General features: G+C 46.7%; 1 protein-coding gene across 8 annotated transcripts in view; it reads right to left on the bottom strand.

The window, feature by feature from the left end:
- Positions 1 to 18,897, bottom strand: part of CCDC125 (coiled-coil domain containing 125) — a 173,338-nt gene that overhangs the window by 34,845 nt on the left and 119,596 nt on the right. For all 8 annotated transcript variants that reach the window (XM_077288262.1, XM_077288246.1, XM_077288270.1 and 5 more), the window contains exons 2-5: positions 11,426 to 11,742; positions 8,927 to 8,985; positions 8,336 to 8,422; positions 2,023 to 2,100 (exon numbers count right to left, since the gene is read on the bottom strand). In XM_077288262.1, coding sequence (XP_077144377.1) covers positions 2,023 to 2,100; positions 8,336 to 8,422; positions 8,927 to 8,985; positions 11,426 to 11,711 — 510 coding nt within the window. In that variant the 5' untranslated portion in view covers positions 11,712 to 11,742. The remainder of the gene's footprint in view (positions 1 to 2,022; positions 2,101 to 8,335; positions 8,423 to 8,926; positions 8,986 to 11,425; positions 11,743 to 18,897) is intronic.

Below are 18,897 nucleotides of genomic sequence, written 5' to 3'. Positions count from 1 at the left end.
AAACAGCGGCAGAAGCGCCTGACCTGGGCTACAGAGAAGCAGCACTGGACTGTTGCTAAGTGGTCCCAAGTACTTTTTTCTGATGAAAGCAAATTTTGCATGTCATTCGGAAATCAAGGTGCCAGAGTCTGGAGGAAGACTGGGGAGAAGGAAATGCCAAAATGCCTGAAGTCCAGTGTCAAGTACCCACAGTCAGTGATGGTGTGGGGTGCCATGTCAGCTGCTGGTGTTGGTCCACTGTGTTTCATCAAGGGCAGGGTCAATGCAGCTAGCTATCAGGAGATTTTGGAGCACTTCATGCTTCCATCGGCTGAAATGCTTTATGGAGATGAAGATTTCATTTTTCAGCACGACCTGGCACCTGCTCACAGTGCCAAAACCACTGGTAAATGGTTTACTGACCATGGTATTACTGTGCTCAATTGGCCTGCCAACTCTCCTGACCTGAACCCCATAGAGAATCTGTGGGATATTGTGAAGAGAAAGTTGAGAGACGCAAGACCCAACACTCTGGATGAGCTTAAGGCCGCTATTGAAGCATCCTGGGCCTCCATAACATCTCAGCAGTGTCACAGGCTGATTGCCTCCATGCCACGCCGCATTGAAGCAGTCATTTCTGCCAAAGGATTCCCGACCAAGTATTGAGTGCATAACTGAACATTATTATTTGATGTTTTTTTTGTTTGTTATTAAAAAACACTTTTATTTGATTGGCCGGGTGAAATATGCTAATTTATTGAGACAGGTTTTTTGGGTTATCAGGAGTTGTATGCCAAAATAATCAGTATTAAAACAATAAAAGACCTGACAAATTTCAGTTGGTGGATAATGAATCTATAATATATGAAAGTTTAATTGTAATCATTACATTATGGTAAATAATGAAATTTAACACTATATGCTAATTTTTTGAGAAGGACCTGTACCCATCTCCAAGATCCTATCCCAATATGTATTAATAATAATAATAATAATAATAATAATAATAATATCATCATCATCATCAAATACCTCCAATTAGAAATGTAGCACAGTTTTTCTGAGTCGCTAGTTCCCTTTCCTGATGTGCAGGCATTGGAGGATCTTAGGTATCCATGGTTATGACCACTAGCAACTAGCTGTCACTATCAGAGGTCGTAACCATGGATACCTAAGGTCCTGCAATGCCTGCACATGAGGAAAGAGACATATCGAATCAGAAAAAAATATGCTATATGCTTGGAGATATTGGCTAATAATATTGTTATACAGTATATACACTATATGTTGGGATAGGATTTCGGAGATGGGAATATCCCTTTAAGTCCACGATCAGTATTTGGTCAGTATTTTACCTCAGTATTTGTAAGCCAAAACCAGGAGTGGAACAATCAGAGGAAACGTATAATAGAAACACGTCACCACTTCTGTATTTATCACCCACTCCCGATTATTGTTTATAAATACGGAGGTAAAAAAAACCTCAAATACTCAGTGTGTGCAAGTCACCTAAAAGGGTTTTTCTGAGTATGTTCTCCCACCCAATCTCACATAGGGCATACTGGGAGGGATAGTAGCTGATTTGACCAACCATCACCCAACCAGTGAAGGATGGTGCCCACAATGACCATACTGGATAATAAGTGAGGTTTAATTAAAGAATGGCATATGACCACATGTATCACCTGGAAGACCGGCCTTTCAGTAGCCCATAAAAGAGGACAACCTCCAGAAGAGATGTACTAGTGGCTTATAAACATTGTTTCTGAAGTTAGTGCATCAAGTGGGTCATATAACAGCCCCAGAGATCAGGAGCATTCTGCACTCCAGTTCCCACACAATTGTCCAGCATGTTGGAAGTTGTAGTGCCACGACAGCTGCACCTGCAGATTATTGCTGACCCCACCCTGGAGATTCTAGCACAGAAACAGACCTTTAAGTGTAGATGAAAAGGGCGTAATTTTATATTTTTTTTTTCAGCCATTTTATAAAGAAAAAAAAAAAAATACAAGAGATGCACTAATGTACTAGCGCAGTACTGACCTTTTCTAGGGCTCTGCGATGATCTCCTGCTTTCTGAAGCATGACCTTAGTGTGACTCGTGGCTTTATCAAACATCGCCTATGAAAGACAACGCACCCCAAATCAGTCAGTGTTTTACTACCCCAACAAATAGGGGGTGAGTCATCAAAACTTTTATGCCAGAAAACATTTTTTTGCTCACTCTTCACGCCAGTATGAAGCAGCTCCACCAAAATGGGCTAGAGCTGAGAAAAAAAATAAATAAATAAAAATTAGATCCGGTGATGAAGCCGGCTCTTGCAAATCATGTTATCACGTCCACAGGGGTGTGATAACATGCTGAGTTACAAGACTAGTCTGTGGAAACAAATGCCAATTTACCTATGAAAAAGAGTTTATAAAGACACTTGTTAAACATCTTTTTAGGTGTCAAACACAATAAAGGGTTTGGGCGGCAGGGCCTTTAGCAAGAAATATACAAATGATGGTAGGTTGGAGGGCATTGGAGAATTGGGTACCTGTCAAGTTTCCCTCTAAAACATGACATGCCAAGAAGAGAAAAACTGCAGCTTCAAAAATTAAATAAAAACACATGTAAAATTAACACACAAAAACACAAGTAACCTAATAGGTGCAGAAACTCTGAAACACCAAAAACTCACTAAAAGCTCATCGTGGGAACATAGCCTAAAGCTCCCCATACACGATAGATAGGTGTCGGCCGAACATGCTCCGCTCATCGTACGTCCAGTAGCTATCTTGCTTGACTCCGTCATACAGAATGAGAACTCACTGCCTGTGTGCTCTAGGATTTCCCTGGTGGCAGTTTATTTCTTAAAGAACAGATGGATCAGCAGACAGAAATCTGACATGTCGGATGCTTGTTTCCTCAATCATCTGTTGGCGGCCCTCATACCATATTGGATTGTCAGCCAAATCCATGAATATCAGCCGACATTAGTCTATGTGTATGAGGGCCTTAAAAGCGTCGTTCAATCTGCTGCCAAAACCAGTTTTATAATACATTTGGTGGCATAATAATCCTTACCAGCAGCTCTATAGCCAGCCACTCTTTTTCCTGGATTACGTTTCTGTATCTCTGGATGAGGTCCAGCATGGTGGAGGAGCAGCCAGTGGATTACACGCCCTACTTTGCTCAGTGTTGTACCTGCACAACCTATTCAGGTGAGCACTTTCACCATCATGGTTCCCTCCCCCCCCCCCCTCCATATTTGTTGTGATCTGCACAAGGTGCGCCTTCTCTTTTCCTCTATGTGACCACAGGTATGAGATTGGCACATTTTGGGCCACATTCCGACTACAAATGCTCTGCCTCGCTCAATTCATTTGTGTTAAGTGAAGCCGAGCTCATCTAGTTGGAAGGGGATGCAAGTCGCATATCTGATCACATATCCATCCAATCTCGGCAGCAACGCCATAGAATCTGGACAGCATGCAGTGCGCTATGAGGATTCAGAAATCTGCAGTTACATAGAGTAAATGCAGACTTACCACAAGACCAGATAACCCTTTTAAAACAGAACTGGTCACCAGGTTTTCCCAATATAAAGTATGGCGACCACCTTTAAGTCTTCTTTTACAGTACTCTAGTAAGCTGTATGCAAGGAATTGTAGAATGCATTTGGCCACTCATCACTGCTACAATACTATCATCATCACAATCACCATCTGTATCATCTAATTCGAGCTGTTCTCCTCTTCCAACAGGTATGCACCAACTGTCCCCAGCTCTCCCTGGTTCCTGAATGTCTCTGTAAATTGCATTGATTTTCTATGGTATGCTGTGCTTACCCCATCACTCTGTATCCACAATATAGTTCACTGCTCCTGTGTTTGCGCGCATATCTGAGTTGACCACTTCCCCCAGCCCTTTTAAGCCCTTTGTATAACTGTGAACATGTGTTCTGGCCCCACTCTCTCTCACAGCCGAGCAATGTTAATCCCAGATATATTCAGAGCCATGGGTCTGATCCAGATGTAATCTGATTCAGGCATCTTTCAAATTACGGATAATTACATTACTCTGAATTAGACTTAAATTGGACTGGAATTTGACTGTAAGGTAACGGCATATAAAACCCCTACAATGTTTCGGTTACTTTTCTCTTTCACCCCCATACTACTATATTTTTCCCTTCTTCCTGCAATCCCCCACCAAGTAAGGAACTAGTAATTTCCCCCTCCATCTTCCCCAGCCATCTCACCTTACCTCACAGTTGTTCCTCCACATACAATCCTTTTTCTCCAGACACACACGGCCGCATCATGTCCTATCCTGCTCCCACCTTCTAACGCTCTGTCTGCTACTCCTCATTGCGGTCTTCAAAGGGAGATTTGTAGTTAAAATTCTGCGCTGCCGCTAAGATGAATTTCAGGAGAGTATAGTTGATTCACAGTTTTATTCAACGCGTTTCAGGGGTCTCATGCCCCCTTCATCAGGAAATACCACACAGAATATACAGGCATCACAGGTATAAATAGTTTTGCTAGCTTACAAAAAAAAAAAAAAAAAAAAAAAAAAGGGCGCCAACAGGTCAGATGACTCAGTGTCAAAGTTCAATGATAACACACAATTAACAATTCAAACGATTAGAGAGGTATATATATAATGAAAAAAATACAATGACATATTTCTAGACAATAGTTCCAAATTTGCAGCATTTAAGAGTAAAAAAAAAAAAAAAAAAATAGATCTCTACTTAAATGGACAAGAACCTGTAAGAAAAGGAATTACTCCAGCTCAGAAGCAAATGCCTTACAGATGAACTACCGTGTGGAATCAACAAGCTGCTTTTTGTTATCGAAAATCCATTGGAATCTTTACAGTGAATGTGGAATAAAATCATGTTTTATTATTTTACATTAAAAAAATATAAATATATGAAGATTAATTTGTGGTAGTTTGTGGTGATCTAAAATTACGAAAATTATAATTAGTGAGTTTAAAATTGGGTCACGTACATAAGAGTAACAATTTAAGCAGCGAGCCAGCGCTTAAGGTGAGCGCAGAAATAAAGTGAAAGTAACACTTCACCTGTCCAAGGACCAATGATAGATATCATATGTAACGAGACAATATAGCATTGCCAAGGGAGGGGAATGAATGAATACACAGCACTCAGTGATCACGAAAAACAGCAGAGTAAGGCTATGTGCACACGTTGCGGTTTTTACCGCGGAACCGCAGCGTTTCTGCAACTGCGGGTTCGCAGCAGTTTCCATTGCATTTATAGTTCCATGTAAACCTATGTAAACCGCAATCCGCTGTGCACATGCTGGAAACGCAGCGGTTTACATTCCGCAGCATGTCACTTCTTTTGTGCAGAATTGCGGCGATTCTGCACACATAGGAATGCATTGATCCGCTTACTTCCCGCTTGGGGCTATGCCCACGATGCGGGAAGTAAGCGGATCATGTGTGGATGGTACCCGGGGTGGAGGAGAGGAGACTCTCCTCCAGGCCCTGGGAACCATATTTGTGTAAAAAAAAAAAAAAAAAAAGAATTAAAAAAAAAAAAAATAATGATATACTCACCTCTCAGCGCTGCACGCGGCCGTCCGGTCTCAGGGTTGCTGTGCGAGCAGGGCCTGCGATGACGTCGCGGTCACATGACCGTGACGTCACGAAGGTCCTTCTCGCACAGCATCTTTGGAACCAGACCACCACGTGCAGCGCCGAGGAGATCGGGACGTCAGAGGGTGAGTATAACCCCTTTTTTAAATTATTTTTAACATTACTATTGATGCTGCATATGCAGCATCAATAGTATAGGCGTAAACCAGCAGCGGAAACCGCAAAACAAACTGCAATAAATCTGCAGGGATAACCGCAGCGGTTTTGCCCTGCAGATTTATCAAATCCGCTGCTGGAGAACCCGCAGAGGACCCTCCCTACGTGTGCACATAGCCTAAAGGAGGAGCGAGTTAGGGTACCGTCTCACAGTGGCACTTTTGTCCCTACAACGGTACGATCCGTGACGTTCCAGCGATATCCATACGATATCGCTGTGTCTGACACGCAGCAGCGATCAGGGACCCCGCTGAGAATCGTACGTCGTAGCAGATCGTTTGAAACTTTATTTCGTCGCTGGATCTCCCGCTGTCATCGCTGGATCGGTGTGTGTGACACCGTTCCAGCGATGCGTTCGCTTGTAACCAGGGTAAACATCGGGTTACTAAGCGCAGGGCCGCGCTTAGTAACCCGATGTTTACCCTGGTTACCAGCGTAAATGTAAAAAAAAAACAAACAGTACATACTCACATTCCGGTGTCCGTCAGGTCCCTTGCCGTCTGCTTCCCGCACTGACTGACTCCCGGCCGTAAAGTGAAAGCACAGCACAGCGGTGACGTACCTTTGCTTCGGCGGATGCAAATCTAGGGAGGAAGATACTGCAGGCGGCAGTTGCTCAAGTGACGGCTTGAACAACGTGGAAACAGTTCTTTGGTAACTCTAATGTTTAAGTTATTTCCGCCCCTTGAAAAGCTTTGGGACATTTGTTGTGAATTCTGCTTTTGGGCTCCCTCCGGTGGTTGTAGGTGGTAATGCAGTTGTCCCTGAGTTGCAGTCCTGGTCAGGTGTATCTGCTGATTGCAGTTCTGACTGGGGTATTTAGGCGTGCAGGATTCATTAGTCCTTGCCAGTTGTCCATGGTTGTTGGGAGGTTTTGGTCCTGGTTTGGTTCCTTCTGCCTTCTGCCAAATCAGCAAAGATAAGTGTCTGGTTTTGTTTCTGTGGCACACATGCTGTGTGCTTAATAATTCTGTGCTATTCAGTGTTTTTTTGTCCAGCTTAGATTGTGTCAGTATTTTCTCAGTCTTGTTGGATTCTCTGGAGCGGCAGATATACATTCCATGTCTTTAGTTAGATTGTGGAACTTTTTGTATTATCTGCTGTGGATATTTTTGGAAGGGTTTTTAATACTGACCACTTAGTATTCTGTCCTATCTTTCCCTATTTAGCTAGAGTGGCCTCTTTTGCTGAATCCTGTTTTCTGCCTGCGTGTGTCTTTCCTCTCCTACTCACAGTCAATATTCGTGGGGGGCTGCCTATCCTTTGGGGTTCTGCTCTGAGGCAAGGTAGTATTCCTATTTCCATCTATAGGGGTATTTAGTCAACCGGCTGTGTCGAGGTGTCTAGGGTTTGTTAGGCACACCCCACGGCTACTTCTAGTTGCGGTGTTAGTTCAGGTTTTGCGGTCAGTACAGTTTCCACCTACTCCAGAGAAAGTTCATGCGGCTCCAAAGTCACCGGATCATAACAGACATTTAACGGTTAACTGTGTTCCCCAATAAGACGAACAAGAAGTGAGGATTTTTCACTCACCGTAAAATCTCTCTCGTAGTCTCCAGTGGGGACTGAACCCTTGGTTGCCTACTCAGGTGTGCATTATTTTTCTTTTCATGCTTCAATTCTTTGGTCTCTCTCACATGGCTTTTTGACTAAACTAAGGAGCCCAGTTCTAGAAGGCAAAGTATAGTCTGCTGGGGAGGAGACAATTTTTAAATTTGTCAGCCCCCAGGTGCCCCTCAATGAAGACTGCAAAAAAGATTTTACCGTGAGAAAAAAATCCTCATTTTATTTTCATAACATATGGCACAGTCCGGTCCAATGGGTGTCACTGGTCTTGCTTCAGCACCTCCTCTTTCTGCTTGCAAATTTTGCTTGCGTTATGTGGATGACGCATGATACGTCATCCACATAGTGTCCCCAATCGCGCTCCTGAGCAGGCACACTTCTCTTTGCCCGGGGCAGAGCAAAAGTACCGTAATACGCATGCACCGGGAAAAGTCGGTGCATGCACATTACAGTACTTTGATCCGTCCTCGGCAGGGCATAGAGTAGCACAATAGAAAACACTGTATGACGTAGGAGGAGTCATCCACATGAGCCGGGCAGGAGAATGGCAATTGCAACAACGGAGAAAGACTCATTACCAGTTATAGCAAACGCTTGATTGAAAACAGTAGGTTTGGATTTCTTTTTCCCTTAATAATAAAAGGCCTTCATTTAAAAAATACATTTTGTGCTACTTGTGTTTTCTTTGTCTAATATGTAAATTTGTCTGGTGATCTAAAACATTTAAGTGTGACAAACATTGCAAAAGAATAGGAAATCAAGGAGTGGGCAAACACTTTTTCACCCGACTGTATACAGCTAACTAGAATGCTGTAAAAGAGGTCTTAAAGGTGGTGGTCATATATTATATTGGGAAAACTTAGTGACCGGTTCCCTTTATGTGTACTTAACGATATATTAATAGTGTTATCTTCACTGTGTACATAGTGCCCTCTGATGCCTGTTTTTTCAACTTACCATGCTTTGTAACATCTTCAGTGCTTCATCCTTTCCATCAAGTTGTCTTTGGGAAGCTTCTAGTTCAACTCTTAGAAGTTCCACTTCCTAAAACCAGGATAGTCATCAGTACTGCTCATAAACGTATGGGAAAGTACTTTCTTAAGACAGGACTGAAAGAATGAATCGGAGCCTCAGATTTCCAGTAATTGAAATTTCTCATTTGTAAAAGGTTTAGGACTTAATAAATTGCCAAGAACCCCCCCCATCTATCAAAAAATAGGTGCATCTCTAAGCTCACAAACTTTACTGATCCAATCTATTTGCCATGTATAAAGACAATTTGAAGCTGGATTTCACAAATTCTTTGTGAAATCCACGATTGTGGACAAAAATAAAAAAAAAAAAAAAAAGCTTACAAAACGGATTAAGAACAAGCAAAAACAAGCCAAAAACTAAAAATATACTATTACTGGGCATCCAAATAGTAACGTACAGTAGAGTGGTATTTCCACAAAATACCAATGGATAAGAAATAACTTCACACCTCATGTGGCATATTGCAGGGGTAACAAGATTATACAGAAAGGGTTATACTGCAGAGGAGCTTACTTCTGTTACGTCTTGGAGACGCTGCCTCAGATCTTCATTAGAAATTTCGGAACTTGCATCTGCAGAGAACAGAAATATTAACGACTGCACAGTCCACACAATAAAGAACGTATAGACAAAACGCACCAACAAATCAATAAAGAGAAGAATAATAAAAACAAACTTTGATACATAAAAGAGTAACACAGGGGCTAGGGTAATAACAGTTTACTGGCCAAAAAATGTGGCACCGCAACAAGGCAACAAAATCCTAAGATAGAGTAGCAAGGACAAATACATGTGGCTAGAAATCCATATCATAAATAAAACATTTTGTATCACAGTGTTCAGACGCAGGCACAAATCACCAAAGAAAAAACAACAGGATCCCTAAAAATATAACTATTATTTCTTCAAGTTTAAAATAGTGTTCCAAAATTGGAGACAAGTACCACAAAAAAAAAAAAAAAGAAAAATATATATCATAGGGAAAAAAAAAAAGGATATATAGTGATAATGAATCCTACTGGGCCCTAGAAATATACTAAGATGGCCCCTACCTGACAGTGGAGGTTGGCACCCTACGTTTCAGCGGTTGGCGCCCACACTCCACGGCGGCTAGCCCTCCTGTCCCTATAAATCCCTATGAACTGAAAAATGTGTCCCAATACACCCAATACCCAAGTGAAAAAAAACACAAAAAAAATGCAAAAATAACCATAAAAAATGAGAAAAATTAAAATAAAAAATAGAGCGGGTATTTCCCACAGTAATGAAAGCCCTAATCAACTTCCCAAATGGGAACAAAAAGGGAATATCATCCCCTCTATATCCAAAAAACAATAAATTTACGGATATATAACATATTGGTAAGGAGGTAGAGCAAGTGTATCCCAAAGAGAATAATAAATGCTCTATCAGGCTCCTCAAGTCAGGGAACACTAAATAAATGTCCTATCAATACCAAACAGTCAATAAACGTATAAGGTGTAAAAAAATGACTTGTCTCTATTGTTCTATGATATTATTCAGGGAGACTAGCAAAAACACTCCACACCTGATATTGCTTTGTAAATGTCAATACATTATAGATCACAGAAAAACGTCATAATATCCATCTGTATAAAGCATTATAGCCAATCAAAGCCCCTCAAAAGGAATATAGAGTGGAGTGTGCCCTCCCTAATAGGCCACCGATCGACCCCCTTTTTTTTGAAAATTCATAGGCCCCTTTCAAACATGATCATACCAGTGGCCACAAAAAAAAGGCGACACCACTCTCAGTAAATCATATGTACCCGCTGAATAAGGTTACAGCACATGGTTACCGTTTAGATAGATTTACAGCACATAGTCACAATTGATAAACAGATCATTTGTTATGCCTAATGGTATTCAGATGGCATATACTCATCTGTGCCGTAGGATAAAGGGTCGCTCTCATATTGAGTCATCGGTAAGCCCCACATGCACGACATCCCATATGATATATGGATGAGTATATGCCATCTGAATACCATTAGGGGTGCTCCCCTGATAATCCATGGGTAAGCATGTATTTTTGAAACTACTCTGGGGTTTATTTGGTTAACACCGGATTGGCATACTGCGAGTTTCTTTGACTGCTAAAAGCCATTGGGCTATTCTATATATTGCTCATTATATACCGTACTTGCATCCCTGGGATGAATTGGGTTGCCCTCTCTGAACCCGGCATACCTTCATGTCTCCTCCGTTTTATCTCTTGACTTTTATACATTGTATACAGCATGTTATGTGAGTACTTTTCATGTGATTTTTCAATAAATGAATTTTGTATTATACATTTCTATTATGTTGTTTGGGACATTCTTGCTCCATTTTCCTTTGGTTATACTTATTCAGAGTTGCTCATTTGAATCGATATTTTTTCAGTTGTTTTGGGAGAGTTTTCCATTTTTGCACTCGACCTCAGTGTGTGGTAGTGCTTTATGATTACATCAATGAGGATCATGTTTGATCGGAGGGTTCTGGGGGTTAAAGTGCCTGGAGCGTTCCGTGACCGCTCCTGGCACTTAGTGCCAGCTGTGAGAATCCACTGTCATTTTCCTGGGGCAGCTTTGACTCTATACTTTAAATATAGAGAGCGGGCAGCTTCCTTCCCAACGGAAGTCGCCCAGAGAATTAACATGTCAATTCTTTTAACTGCGTCAAGGTTTCTGGACCCCGAAACAGTTAAAAGTAGTAATAAAGACAGAACATGCGCACAGCGGTGACGTTTGGACATTGCTGTGCCATTATGTTCATTTCCTGGGGTGCTTTTTCATGTGGAAAAGATCTGCCTGAAAAAAAAATATGTTGGCGTTCGCTGGAGTAACAGGACGTCAAAAGTTGCACTGTTTTTGGAGCAAGCACCTTCGTTAATTAGTCTCGTTGTGTGCACATACTTAAAAACCCTTCAAAACTGCTTCAAGAATCAAAGAACTATTCAAAAAATATTCTGTGTGTACAGAACATAGACTAAGTGTCTGCCAGTCTTACCAGTGCTGTTCTGTCTGCACCGGGTATAAACCTCTTTCGCTGGCCTCCCAGTCTCCCTTTCTTCGGACATGCTATTTTTTCCTACATGATGTCTCGTGTTACAATCGTCTTCTCCCTTCTTAATAAGGTGGTAATGAACAGAACCTGATTCTTTCCTTAGCTTGAATGATTTTGCCATAGTTTCATCAAGACCTTCGTAGAGTCCACCTGGCTTTCTCCCAAAACCTTCTCCCAAGTCTCCACCAGCCATGAAGTCTTCCTCATCTTCTGAAAGGCAGTCAGTCATCGCCGGCGTGTGAAGTGATGGTCCGTCAGATCTGAAACACAAATAACATATACAGTATAATGTGTTCTAACGCATCAGTATGTATACTAATTACAGTATATATCTCCACGGATCCTCACATTAGATCACATACACCTACCTTGTCCGTCATATAAAGGATTACGGTAGTTGTAGGAAGTAAATTGTGAGGCATCATTAAAGGGACTCTGTCACCTGAATTTGGAGGGAACAATTTTCAGTCATATGGGCGGGGTTTTCGGGTGTTTGATTCACCCTTTCCTTACCCGCTGGCTGCAATATTGGATTAAAGTTCATTCTCTGTCCTCCGCAGTACATGCCTGCACAAGGCAATCTTGCCTTACGCAGGCGTGTACTATGGAGGACAGAGAATGAACTTTAATCCAATATTGCAGCCAGCATGTAAGGAAAGGGTGAATCAAACACCCGAAAACCCCGCCCATATGACTGAAAATTGTTCCCTCCAAATTCAGGTGACAGAGTCCCTTTAAGGGTATGTTTCCACGGTCAGGAAACGCTGCTTTTTTGACGCTGCGCAGAGCTGCAGCGTCAAAAAAGCAGCGTCCAGATGTTCCAGCATAGTGGAGGGGATTGTATGAAATCCCGTCTCCACTCTGCGTGGAAACCCGCACGCGGCGGCCCTGCGACTCCGGACATGCTGCGCGTCTTTTCAGATCGCAGCATGTCCGTACACCTTGCGGGGACGCAGCGTCCCCGCAAGGCATATCACAGGGCCCTATGGGAGCGAGCGATCATCCCGGATGTGAAGAGTTAACACATCCGGCATGATCGCGTCCCAGGAAGGGGCGGGGCTTAGCGCCGAGCGGCTTTGCCGCTGCGGCGATACCGCCGCCCCTCCGTACCGTGGAGCCATACCCTAAAGCATCACTCCAGCATTTTGATTTTTATTGCAGCGATGGAGTGGTGCTTCTAATGTAAATTCCCGGCCCCTAGTTTTATATATCGGAAATAGGGATTTTTGTGTGTACTCACCGTAAAATCCTTTTCTCCGAGCCACTCATTGGGGGACACAGGACCATGGGTTATGCTGCTGTCACTAGGAGGCTGACACTAAGCTGAGACAAAAAAAGGTTAGCTCCTCCCCTGCAGTATACACCCTCATGCTGGCTTCCAGAGACCCAGTTCAGTGCAAAAGCAGTAGGATAATAACAACAATATAACCAATAACATTAGCATAAAACATGTCAAACAAACAGTCAAAGACCAAAAAGAAAAAAAGGCAACGAGCCGTAAGGTTACCAGGGTGGGTGCTGTGTCCCCCAATGAGTGGCTCGGAGAAAAGGATTTTACGGTGAGTACACACAAAAATCCCTATTTCTCCTTCGCCTCATTGGGGGACACAGGACCATGGGACGTCCCAAAGCAGTCCCTGGGAGGGAAACAATTCAACCATATAACTCCGTGTACCATCTGACTACAGGTGCGCGATGGCCGCTTGCAGGATACGCCTGCCAAGGGCCGCGTCCGCAGAGGATTGAATGTGGACATTGTAATGCTTTGTGAAGGTATGCAGGCTAGACCACGTTGCGGCCTTGCAAACCTGCTCCGCTGAAGCCTGGTGCCGGATGGCCCAGGAAGCACCCATCGACCGAGTGGAATGAGCTCTAATCCCCGCCGGGATAGGACTGCCTCTGACCCGATAGGATTCCTGGATAGCAGATCGGATCCATCTGGCTATCGTGGATTTAGACGCAGCCAAACCCTTTCTGTGACCCTCCGGGAGCACGAAAAGGGCGTCCGATTTCCTGAAATGAGCCGTTCTGGAAATGTACCTCCTGAGGGCCCGTACCACGTCCAGAGTATGGAGAGCCTTCTCGACCCTATGCTTGGGCTGCGGACAAAAAGAAGGAAGGATGATGTCCTCGTTAAGATGAAAAGATGAGACCACCTTCGGAAGAAACGCCGCGGAAGGAGGTAGGACCACTTTGTCCTGATGAAAGGCCAGAAACGGCGCACGGCAGGACAAAGCGACGAGCTCTGCAACCCTTCTGATGGACGTCACCGCTACCAGGAAGGCAACCTTCCATGAGAGGACAGAGAGCGGAATGTCTTGAAGGGGTTCGAACGGAGGCTCCTGAAGAACCCCCAGGACCAAGTTGAGATCCCAGGTCTCTAACGGCATCCTGTAAGGAGGAACCACATGGGAGACTCCCTGAATGAAGGTCTTGACTTGAAGGTTGGCGGCGATCCTGCGCTGGAAGAGCACGGATAACGCTGAGATCTGGCCCTTGAGGGAACTCAGAGCCAGTCCGGAGTCCAGACCGGACTGAAGGAAATGCAAGATGCAAGGGATAGAGAAAACGAGCGGAGGGTGACCCCGGAGCCTGCACCATGAAAAGAAAGATTTCCAGACGCGGTGGTAGATGGAGGCGGAAGACGCCTTGCGAGCACTTAACATGGTGGGGATGACCTGCTGAGAGAAACCGGCACGAGCTAGAATCCAGGTTTCAACAGCCACGCCGTTAAACGTAGGGCCCCTGAGCTCTGATGGTAGATCGGTCCTTGGCGAAGCAGGTCTGGGCGGTCCGGCAACCGCAAGGGAACGTCGGCTACGAGCTGAACGAGCTCCGCGTACCAAGCGCGACGAGGCCAGTCTGGGGCGACCAGAATGACTGGAACTCCCTCCGTCCTGATCTTTCGGATCACCTTCGGCAGTAAGGGAAGGGGAGGGAAAACGTATGGGAGCTGAAATTGATGCCACGGAGAAATCAGCGCGTCCACTCCTATGGCCTGGGGATCACGAGATCGAGCAATGAAGCTGTGGACTTTGGCGTTCAATCTGGACACCATCAGATCCACGTCCGGGGTCCCCCAGCGAAGACAGATCTGGTGAAAAACCTCTGGGTGGAGTTCCCACTCCCCCGAGGCAAGGCCCTGGCGGCTCAGGAAGTCCGCCTCCCAGTTCTCGACTCCCGGAATGTGCACCGCAGAGATGATGGAATGGTTGGTTTCGGCCCAACGAAGGATGAGGGAGACTTCCTGCATCGCCGCCCTGCTGCGGGTACCCCCCTGGTGGTTGATGTAGGCCACCGCCGTGACGTTGTCCGATTGGACTCGTACTGGGTGAGCCGCGAGCAGGACGTGAAAGCGGCTCAGAGCAAGTCTGATAGCGCGAATCTCCAGGATGTTGATGGGGAGTTTGGATTCCCGAACTGTCCAGCGGCCCTGGGCAGAGTGGTGGAGGAACACCGCCCCCCAGCCAAGAAGACTGGCGTCGGTAGTTACCACTAACCAGCGGATCGGAAGAAAGGACTTCCCCCTGAGAAGAGATGGGCCCAGGGTCCACCATACGAGAGATTGTCTGACCCGCAGGGACAGGGGACAAGGGCGGTCGAGAGATGAGATACTCCTGTCCCAGTTGTGCAGCAAAGCCTGTTGCAAGGGACGGAGATGGAGCTGAGCAAAAGGAACTGCTTCGATTGCTGCAACCATCTTTCCCAGGATCCTCATGGCGAACCGAATGGTTCGCGGGCGAGGATGACAGAGCGTTCGGGCTCCTTGCTGAAGTGCTTGGGCCTTGGACCGAGGAAGCAAGACCAGCCCCCTCGAAGTGTCCAGGATCATTCCCAGAAAGGAGGTCCGACGGGCAGGAACGGGAGAGGACTTGTCCCAGTTGATCAACCAACCTAGGCGCGAAAGAGAATCCAGGGTAATGTGGACGCTTGACTCGCAGGCTTGAAAAGACGGGCCCTTTATGAGGAGATCGTCTAAGTAAGGTAACACGACGACTCCTCGAGAATGAAGGATGGCCATGACAGCCGCCATGACCTTGGTAAATACCCTGGGCGCCGTGGCGAGACTGAAGGGTAAGGCCGTGAACTGGAAGTGATCCTCCAGAATGGCAAAGCGGTGGAACCTCTGATGAGACGGGAAAATTGGGATGTGAAGATAGGCATCCTTGATGTCTATCGAGGCCAGAAATTCCCCTCTTTCCATCGAAGAGATGACCGATCTGAGCGATTCCATCCTGAAGTGCCGGACTCTTACGCACTTGTTCAGGAGCTTCAGATCCAAAATGGGCCGCACCTTTCCGTCCTTCTTTGGAACGACGAAGAGGTTTGAGTAGAAACCTTTGAACCTCTCGTGTTCCGGGACCGGGACAATGACCCCGCTCTGGCGGAGGATGTGAATGGCGCAAAGAAGGGCGCGAGACTGAGCTGCCGAACTGGGAAGGCGAGAGGGGAAAAACCGAGTTGGAGGAGGAGAGAACTCTATCTTGTAGCCAGACGATACCAGATCCCTGACCCATTCGTCGTGCACGACGGAGAGCCAGGCTTGCTGAAAAAGGAGTAGGCGACCACCTACTCTGATGGTATCGACTGGCACCGATCCTGAGTCATTGAGACGGGAATCTGGGAGGTCTGGAACCTCGGGTTCTGGGCTGCCTCGGTTTCCCGCGCCAGGAAGGATTCGGCCTAAAGGAGGGACGAGCGTCTCTGTCTGTGCGAGTGGAACGGTCTGATCTGGGGAGACCGGGGGGGTTGGACCAGGCTGGGCTGGTACGAAAAGGCCGAAAGCGAAAGTAAGGCTGGCGCTGGAAAGCCGTCTTGTGCCTCTGTTGGGGAAGGAACTTGCTCTTTCCCCCTGTGGCGTCGGAAATAAGCTGGTCAAGCTTTTCGCCGAAAAGACGCCCGCCTTGAAAAGGGAGGGAGATCAGAGATTTCTTAGAGGAGGAATCTGCGCGCCACTCCCTGAGCCAAAGAGCCCTTCTGATAGCGACGGCGTTGGAAGCCGCCGAAGCTGCGCAATTCGCCGTGTCGAGGGAAGCGAACATCACGTAATCGCAAGCCATGGCTAACTGCTTGGCTAGGTCTGCCATCTCAGACGGAAGGTCCTGTTCATTAATGGATTTCACTAGAGCATCCGCCCAGGAAACCATAGCCTTGGTCACCCAAGCCGCGGCGAAGGAGGGGGACAGGGAAGAGCCAGAGGCTTCATACACTGAACGAGCTAGAGAGTCCAGCTGACGTTCAGTGGGACTCTTAATTGAAGCGCCCTCCGGAACTGAAAGGAGCGTTTTAGAAGCTAGGCGTGAGACCGGCGGATCTACTAATGGGGGATCCGTCCAGTCTTTCACGAGATCCGCTGAGAAGGGATACTTTGATACCAGGTCCTTCTTACCCGTGAAACGCTTATCTGGACGCTCCCTGTGACGCCTGACTATATCCAGAAAGGCTGGATGAGAGGCAAAAGATTTGTGGGAACGTTTGGATCTGGTAAAAGACACCGCGTGTTCCGGAGCGGAATTAGCGTCATCATCCACCTTAAGTGTGTGATTGACTGCTACAATGAGGGAGTCAACCGTAGCTCTGAACTCCGGAGCCTCCGGGTCCAATGATACCTCGGACTCATGTTCAGAGTCGTGAACGCTGTGATCCCCCAAAGAGGGTGAGCGAGAGGTGGAGCTGCCAGAGTCTGAGCGGCGAGGAGAGCGCTCAGGAGAGGTAGTGCGGATCCGTTTTCTGGATGACCGTGCCTCTTTAAGTGGAGAGCGGCCCCTGCTGGCCGACGATTCCCCTGCTGTGAAGGGATCCCTTAACGCCTGTAACGGATTACCCCGTACCCCGGGGAGATTTTGAATGGATTTGATGGCGTTGGCTAAAAAATCCACGGACTGCGAGAGTGAAGCGACCCACGGGGGGGGCTAGGTACGCCAGAGTCGGTGGCGGTGGAGGGCTCCTGGGCACATGGAGCATCGCAGGCAGAGCAGAAGGGAGAAGTTTGAGGCCTAGGAAGTGGGGCCTGGCAGGTGGTACACGCAGAAAAAAAGGTCGTATGCACCTTAGAGGATTTTTTAGACCTTGACTGCGACATGATTCTAATACAAAAAAAGGCCCACAGGGACTATAATCTGGCCTGTGAAGCAGAGGGCGACGCTGCAGAGGAGAAGCTGACAATGCCTCCTTACCCCGGACCTGTGTCCCGCTGTCCTGGGAAGCCGAACTGTGAAGCCTGAGATAGGAAACTGGCTGCACGTGGGCGCTGTGACACCGAGATGCGGCAGAGCTGGAGCTGCGGCATGTAGTGAGGACTAAGATGGCCGCCGAGATCAGGAAAGAGATCTCGTCGGCAGCGAGAAGCGCCAGGGACCGGGGGGCGGCGCCGCCGATGACGCGCAGGAGTGGGTGGAGCCTATCGGCAGTGACCAGCGGCTAGGCCGAAGCCGGGGGCTAAATTTGCGGTCTCGGCCCGGCGCGCGGCCGCAAAGTGCCGACGCCTCAGCCCACCGATACTGCCCTGCAGCCCACTAAGGTGCCAATGCTGAAGTGGAGCCCTCCAGACCGCCGGCGACCCCCCCCATCCCCCACGAGACACTTACCCAGAGGAGGTGAGAGGAGCCTTAGGATGGCTGGGACGGTGCAGGGGTTGGGAAGCCTCCATCCACCAGCCCCAGACAGGGGGGTGGGGAGGAACCGTCCACCACCTGAGTCACACAGAAAATTGGTGATGCAGTGTGGTCTGCACGGACGCCACGGGTATAGGGCCACTGTACAGCCGAGGGTAGAACCTGGTGGACAGGGCAGATGTCCGGCAATAAAAAAGGGCCTGGCTGCAGAGGAGGATACTGGAGGTAAAAACACCAGTGCTCTTCTGTACAACATGGGGAGATCGGTGCCCTTTTAGGGAAAAAACCGTCGCCCAAAAAAGGTCAGCTCAGGCAGTGGCTCCCACATCGCAGGAGAGGATACGGTGAGGTGAAACTCCCGTGCTCGCCTGTTGTTGGTTCGGGGGAGATCGGAACATGAAAGAATCCGTCGCCCCCTTCGTCCGGAATAGATTGAAAAGAAAAAATCAGTGTGCCTCCTACGGACACTAAGCTTGAACTGGGTCTCTGGAAGCCAGCATGAGGGTGTATACTGCAGGGGAGGAGCTAACCTTTTTTTGTCTCAGCTTAGTGACAGCCTCCTAGTGACAGCAGCATAACCCATGGTCCTGTGTCCCCCAATGAGGCGAAGGAGAAAAGCAAAATGTTTCTGATAATACAAATTTCCAACATTTTTTTCACAACTTAAAAGGAATCTGTCAGGTCATTTTTGTTTAGTATATTAATAAGCTGAAATAGGTAACTTTTTTTTTCCTCTATGTGGCCCCATTGTGTTGCTATAAGCCCCGAACAAATTTAAGGCAAATTAAGCATATGTACATG

This window comes from Ranitomeya variabilis, chromosome 1, assembly GCF_051348905.1.
Source record: "Ranitomeya variabilis isolate aRanVar5 chromosome 1, aRanVar5.hap1, whole genome shotgun sequence".
NCBI classification, from domain to species: domain Eukaryota; kingdom Metazoa; phylum Chordata; class Amphibia; order Anura; family Dendrobatidae; genus Ranitomeya; species Ranitomeya variabilis.
The sequence above is the reverse complement of the archived record's forward strand: the minus strand, read 5'-3'. Positions and strand labels throughout refer to the sequence as shown.